Source organism: Capsicum annuum, chromosome 11 (assembly GCF_002878395.1).
Source record: "Capsicum annuum cultivar UCD-10X-F1 chromosome 11, UCD10Xv1.1, whole genome shotgun sequence".
In the NCBI taxonomy this organism is placed as follows: domain Eukaryota; kingdom Viridiplantae; phylum Streptophyta; class Magnoliopsida; order Solanales; family Solanaceae; genus Capsicum; species Capsicum annuum.
In genome coordinates, this window is record NC_061121.1 from 55,839,134 (window position 1) to 55,847,175 (window position 8,042).

General features: G+C 33.8%; 1 protein-coding gene across 1 annotated transcript; it reads right to left on the reverse strand.

Annotated features, from left to right (window-relative positions):
• Positions 1-3,165: 3,165 nt before the first annotated feature.
• LOC124888671 (protein phosphatase inhibitor 2-like) lies at positions 3,166-4,903 on the reverse strand. Its single transcript, XM_047399660.1, has one exon. The coding sequence runs from the start codon at positions 3,887-3,889 to the stop codon at positions 3,434-3,436; it is 456 nt and encodes a 151-aa protein (XP_047255616.1). The 5' UTR covers positions 3,890-4,903; the 3' UTR covers positions 3,166-3,433.
• Positions 4,904-8,042: the final 3,139 nt, after the last annotated feature.

Sequence of the window (8,042 nt, forward strand, 5' to 3'; positions counted from 1 at the left end):
TAACTATCATGAGAATTTTTTCCCTATGGTTTAGCTAACCAATGCCAAGTGTCTCTTATCTCTTGCTGCCAAAAATCATTGGACTATTTTCTAGCTGGATATTAATAATGCTTTTTTATATGGGAATCTTTATGGGGAAGTTTATATAAAGATCCCTCCTAGTCTTGAGATCACCTCTTCCTCTTCATGTGCAACTTCTTTAGTTTGTAAAATCAAGAAGTATTTGTATGCCCTCAAACAGGCTTCCAGGTAATGGTTTTCCAAATTGTCTGAAGCTCTTTCCTTTAGAGGCTACATTGCTAGAAAAAATACTCACTATTTACTAAGTCTTCTGGTAATTCTTTGGTTATTCTGGTGGTTTATGTGTATGATATATTATTGGTTGGTTCTGACATTCCTGAAATGACAAACCTTAAGACTTTTCTTGATAAGCCTATCAAGATTAAGGATTTGGGTTTAGTCCATTAATTTTTGGGATTGGAGATTATCTATCATGGTTCTTGTTATCTCATGCATTAACATAAGTACACTTCAGATATGTTGGAAGAATTTTATTGTTCCTACTATACTCCTATTGCTTCTCATTTGGACCCTTCTGTCAAGTTAACCCCTGACATGGGTGATCCATTTCCTGATCCTTCCATTTTCAGGAGCCTAGTTATAAAGCTCAACTTTCTCCAATACACTAGGCCTGATATTTCTTTTATTGTACAGCATCTAAGTCAGTTCCTTTATCACCCATGTGTTCCTCACAAGAATATTGGTCTACATGTTTTAAGGTACCTCTTAAATTCTCCTGATCAGGGTATATTCTTACCTTCTTCCTTTACTTTTTCACTTTCTACATATGCTGAATTTGACTGGGCTGCCTATCCATTGTTGGGAAGATTAGTAAATGGTTACTTTATTATTTTTTGTGACTGTCCCATCTCTTGGAAAAGCAAGAAACAACCTACTATTACTCTTTCTTTTGCTGAGGCTGATTATAGGGAATCACGCAAAGTTGTGGCTAAAGTTGTATGGATGATCCATCTATTTGTTGATATGGGTTTACCTTTTATCTCTTCTATGCCTATATTCTGTGACAGTCGAGCTGCTCTACATATTGCTAAGAACCCTGTGTTTCACGAGCGTATAAAACACATTAAAATTGATTGTCATTATGTTCGGGATTACCTTCTTGCAGATATTATTTCACTTTATCATATTTTCTCTGATTCTCAGTTGGCTGATATAATGACTAAACCTTTGTCTGGTCCTCATCATCATTCTCTTCTCCGTAAGTTGGAAGTCTTACACCCTTTATCTTGAGGAGAGGTGTTAATATTGGCCCAACCAACTCAAGAAATAGCCCAACTTACAACTCACATCCGGGCCCAATTTGATTAATTCTCAATTCTTGTATTTTTCTCTTTTCAATGTATTGGTGTACATAAATAGTTACTTGGACTATTCTAGAAGCGATCCATCAGATATTTTCCAATTGAATAAGAATTGGTTTTTCTCTTTCTGTCTTTACCATTTTCTAAGGTTTTCTCATTTGTAAATTTAGTTGCGATCTAGAGTTATGGAGCTCTAAAACTCTCTTCTACATTTTACTATTTCATTAATTCTGCATCTTCACATTGATAATATTGATACAAGTGTGACTATGAAGATCAACATGTGCGCAAGTGCAGCAAAGGATCCGTCCAAGGAAGAGCAACATTGAAGTGTCACAAGGGCCAAAGAAGCAGCAAAGCTGCCCCACTCTACACTAGAGAGACGCCCTCTTAGTCATTAAGGGTCTTTTGGACAATTTACATTTTATGTAATAGACTATATAAGGTTTAGTGTGAGGGTTTTCTTTCCTTAATTGTTTATTGTTGTAAGAACTTGAAACTTGAAACACCAAAGTCCTCTCTCCTTGAGGCAAAATTGAAACTTGGTCACAAGTGAGGATATCACTTGTGTGTTGCAAAGTGTTGTGAGAAACGTTGGTGCTAGAGGAGGTAACCTTTCTCGTGTGTCTTCATAAAAGATTGATGATAGTTTGTGTAGGTGTTAAGGGTCTTAGAGTTTAACATACTCTTTAGTTCTTAGGGTTTATACACTCCTTTGTCAATCTATCTATCCCTTTACTTTTATTGTAATCTTGTTAATATTTGTGACTTGTAACCATTGTTCTTGTTTCTAGTAAAGCCGTGAGTTGTTGTTGACGTGTTCTTGTTGTTCTTGTCAAGTTGTTATCATCTTATTGTCATTGTTGCTGCTGTTTCGGGTGTCATTTACACCTTGTTATCTTGTCAAACTCGTATTGTTGTTGTTGGCCGAAACTAGCTCTCAAAGGGTCCTCGGTTTGTGCCTTGTTGAGTGGACTGTTTTGGTGCCATTTCGTGAGTTCCTTGTGTTTATTGTATCAAATATTTTGTTTCAATGGATGTTAACAAATAACTATTAACAAACCATAAAAAATTATTGTTTACTAAAATAACTCTTAACACATCTTCAACATCTCATAGTACTTATAAGCAAAAAGTGACTACAACCATTGACAAGCTAAAGATATTTATAATATATTAAAAAGTTAGAAATAACAGCTTCATTTCGTCGAAAACAGTGTCATGACGACAACATTCATGTCTTGAGATGAGATCTACTAACCTTTTGATATAAAGCATTTCACCTCCTAAGTGAACGTATCGATACATCATAAATAGTGTTAAATTAAGTTACTATAAAAAAAATTCACATAGTAATAAATATGATTTTCCGCATATGTAGAATCTGCATGTATTATTAGGTTAAAACTTACACTCACCCGGTGTATACACCAAGCCAATACATGCATGATATGTGTTTGAATTTAAAGTTTATGTTATTTAACCATGATTAATTTTCTAGTATTTTATTTAATTTAATCACTTAATCATACACCGGATACGCGTAAGTTTTTACCTATTATCTGCCAAAAAAGTTACCATAGAATTCACACTTTTTTGGGTAGTACGGAAACACATCTTCTACTATTGTGATCTCATAACATCAATAATTCATTTCTCTAGCAAAAAGGCATGGCAACACTTGACATCTAAAGGGAGATAAACCATACAACTTGCAAGAAAAATATACACATGAAAAAAGAAAAAAAGAAACGAAAAAGCACTTTCACGAACAATAGTGTCATGACAGCAAAATTCATGTCTTGATCGAGATCGAAATGGAGAACGTCTTTCGCTAGAAAGCGTTTTACCTCTTTAATGAATTTACTAAATTAGGCATATCAGTATGAACTTCATATTCGTTCAACATAGGTCTACTGGCAAGGCAAAATACATTCAACCAAAAGGTTGACCTATACATCTGACACAAGATCTAATACTATGTAAACTTCAGATATCAAATGATTAATCAGAAAACAGGAAAGCACAGAAATGTTCATGAAATAAGATGACTACAAAGAAGTGTCTTCCTTTTCTTCATCAATTATACCTTTAACACCATCATCATCACCATCATCATCATCATCGACAGGAAATTCTTTTAGAAGGGATCCATTTCTTTGCAGCTCTTTGATTCTCTTATATTCATCATAATGACCTCTTCTATGCTCTATGAAATTCCTTTTCCTCTCTGATTCCTCCTCATCTTCATCGTCATCATTATCATTATCATTATCATGGTCCATATGAACATCATGATAGTCATCATCCTTATGAGGATCATAAGATCTACTTTTACTTGAACATGATGCATCCATTTCATCGTTTCCATTGCAATGTTCCTCAAAATTATCATCATCATCAATTTTGGGTTGATGATATGGTGTCTTTGGCTCCGTGATCTTCATTCTCACCGGTTTATTCGCTTCAATCTCCTCCAATTTTGCCTCGTCCCATTTTACGCCCATCTCAACGTGTATGCAAATGGATCTGATAGAACAAAATGAATATAGATGATTTATAGTCGATATCTATCCACTAACTATTTTAATTTATTGATCGGAATATTTCTTAATTGATTCTCAACTGGATTCTACCTAGGAAAGAAATGAGGAAGGAATACTGAGAAAAAGCGAAGGGAAGAATGACTTAAAATTTGTTTATTAATAAAAGGTATGGGAGAAGTGTTCAAACAAGTTGAAATTTCATGCAGTAATAAATTTATTGATATATTTTTGTTTGGGCTTGAAAATGACACGTACATAATTTCATACATAGTTGTTAGGGAAAAAAATTATCGAACGCGGCTCCCCTCCAGTACTCATCTCCTCCATTTCTTCCATATGCACATTAAATGTGTTACACGTGTTCACTTAAAAAATTAAGCGTTCAGATTTGTTTTGCTAAACAACAACATTTTTACCACAGTTAATATGTAAGTTATCTCTGTTCTCCCTCATTCTCTTCAACCGCTAAAAAAGAACTCGTCTTCCTTTCCTTACGCAGTCTTCAAGAATTTCAAATAATGACAATTCCAAGTCAAACCAGAAGTAGCATCTTCCTCCTACGTGTGGGTATGTATGTCGAGATGACGATTTTCTGAAGTGTGGTGAAATTTGATGCCAAAAATGCTCTCATGGCTGGCCTATAGGTTTCTTGTTCCTTTTTTGCAAAAATAAATTATTATTTTTTCATTCTAGCCTAGTTAATGGGTTAAAAACTTACTGGTCAATTGTTCTACTTTCACTTGAATTTGCAAAATTTTGTAATCTTATCAGGGCATCTGATGCTCGTCTTCTTCTTTATCTGATCTAAAATTACTTGATGTTCGGAGAAAGGTCATTGTGATTGAGGAGTAGAAAATAGATAGTTATTGACGGTTAATTTTTGTGTTTGACAAATAAAACTGAATCTTCAATTTTCAAAGAGGGAATAGTGTAACAAATTTAGTAGGTAGTTGAGGAAATGGAGCCTGAAGGTATTAACCGTGGTTAAAATATTGTGGTTTAGCAAAACAAATCTGAATCATTAATTTGCTAAGTGAACATGCGTAATATATTAGGTGAGCAACTGGATGGAAGGGAGGAGATGAGTACTAGATAAAGTCATCGATTAGTTATCCTAATGACTACCTACTCCTTCATGTTATTAATTGGTTTCTCTGTATATATTTCCTTTATTCTTTTTTCATATTACACTTTTTCTCGATATTAATTTATATATTCTTCGTTTCAATTTGATTGTACTAGTTTGACTTGATATAAAATTTAAGAAAATAAAAAAAATTAATCCTGTGAAGCACAAATATGATTTGTATGAAGCTATTGAAAAGCCAAAAAAATCCCAGAAAACCCAAGACTTGAAAATCCAATTTTATTGATTTAGTTTATAGATTTAAATCTCCACCATTGATTTGGTTTGATATTTGAAAAAACCAAGTCAACCTGGTATGGACACATCCCTATTCGAGGCATGCATTTTGTCATATTTTTCTTGTTTTACATCATAAATTTCAAAAAAAATCTTTTAAAATTTCATGCACAATCAATTACCATCACACAAACTAAGACAAAAGCAAACACTATTGGTGTAAAGAGTTAAAAATAGTACTATATATATATATATATATATATATATATATATATTACTTATTAACACTACAAAAAAAATGTTTTTTAGCAACATGCAAAATCGTGGCTATATAGTACGCAAACCGTGGCTAAACCATTCTGCCACGGTTATTTAGGCACGGTTGGAAGCGTGCCCAACAAGGGTGTCGCCAGCAAATTAGCCAGGGTTTTAATGATCGTGGTAACATTTCACTAGCCACGATTTTCAAATGCATTTAGCCACGGTCATTTCATGGGTAAATTTGCACACAAGAAATCATACTTACCTATACACAAACCGTGGCTAATGTAGGCGTGGCTAATGTTCATTTTTTTTGCTACCATATATAAATTAGCCACGGTTCTAACCGTGGCAAAAATCCTCAGTTTTCTTAAGAATTATAACTATTTTTCCTAATTATCCACGGTTTCAACCGTGGCAAAAATTTCTAGCTTTTTTTAAAATAAAATATATATACATAGTGCAATTATTTCCCTGCTAAATATATCCTAATAAATTGATACTAATTCCTGAATAATGATACATTCACTCATAAATTGACCAATTATACATAAAAGATTCATATTAATAATATTGTAACATAATGATCAAAGTTGTTCAATATATTGTCACAAAATATAAGCTCCAAATCTTGAATATTCAAAGAAACACCATTTATCTCGTTTGTTTCAAAATATACTAAAGGCTAAGAAGATTAGTTGAAAATAGGCAACTCGCTACCAAATTTAGCTTTAAAAACATATGAAGAGTTGCCAAGTGATTCTCATTTTGCACAAGCTGATTCTCGGTCTCCACAAGCCTTTCTTCGGTCTCTTCATATCCGATCAACTTTTCTTCCAAGATTTCTACTTGCTTCTCAAGGTCTTCAACACGTTGACGAGATATACTGCTAGAGCTACCAAGATTCACATGACTAATTGAATTTCTAGACATTCCAAATCTTTCAAAGGATAAACATCACCACCTAAACCACGCACACATCCAGAATGCTCAGATCCGTACACTTTTCCAATGGCGTTGTTAGGATGAGCTAGTATCTTCAAAGGAACACAAGCAAGTTCCTGATCTTCAGGTAGATGCTCCAATATTTTATCCTACAGGCAAAATAGATAAATGAGATATACTCGTATCAATAAGACTTCTCTGTAATGGAGTTGGGTATTAATTCAAATAATTATCCAGTAAATATATCCACCTAATAGGTAAAAAATAATATTTTCCAAAAGGTTGTATCTATTTATTGTCTGCAATTGAAGCAATATATAAAATTCAAGCAATTCTCCGTAGATATAAAATTCACATCTTCCCGCTGTCTATTGTTACTTGGTGCTTCAAAAATTATTTTGCAGAAGGTTTTTGTTCACTAAAGAAATCAACAACTCTAACCACAGAATTCTAAAACAAAAGTTGTTACATCTGAATGTTGGCTTATAGGGTAAAGGCAAGCCCACATTGCAATCAGGCACTTCAATAAAGTATTTGTATCGTTTTGTATGCCATGGCAATAATGATAACTTGGATACGGCCACAAGAAGTGATTTGGAAATTGAAAGTTACAACATAGTAATGACGATATTGAACAACATTTACACTTCATAGATAACCTCTGAAACACTTAAAAGATCTTTAAAAATCATTACTCCATCTTGCTCTTATATAAAAGCAGAAGAGCATTGAGTTACTATAAGGGGCGGCGGCTCGCTATAGCAATCAACCATGATTTTCAAGACAAAACTTTGTCATTTCAGTGGTGCCAAGATTTACCCTGGAGAGGCAATAGATTTATTCGTTCAAATTCTTAGGTGTTCTTATTCGTCAACTCAAAATGCAAACACTACTTCCACAACAAGATGAAGCCATCCAAACTTACTTGAACAACTATGTATACAAAGCAACACAAGAAAGATATTGCACAAGAAGCTTCTAAGAAGAGGCGACGTACCACCAAGAAACCTTATTCTAGGTCCATTGTGTAAGCTTGGTGGTCAAAAGGTCCTAAGCTAGGTGGTGGCCGAGGAAAACATTAAGCTACTATCTATGTTGTTTTCTTATTAGCAATAGAGCTTCTTGTTTAAAGAGGTTGTAAGCAAGACTTCCATTTACAAGTATCTCATAGTGTGAGATTTGCCGATAAATTTCTCGTCAACGGTTTAGCATTTGGTTGAAAATTATTCAAATGTTGATTCCCTACATACTGTTGACTGGTTGTGGGTGCATTGTCTATTCTAGATGTAGTTTTTTAACTCCTATAAAATATAAAAGCAAAAGTGGATCTAGGATCGATAACTATGAGATGATTACACTTTTACGTCCTGAAATGAGAAACCTGATTTTCTTGAACATTTGTTCCATAACTGGAAATCTGATAAAAAATCATGAAAAATTTGATGCAACAGAGCTAGTCTCGACAGTAGTCATGTAAAACAGGGTGCAGTCAAATTATCAAGAACAACTACCTCCATCTTCTCATCATAATAGTGATGCACAAAA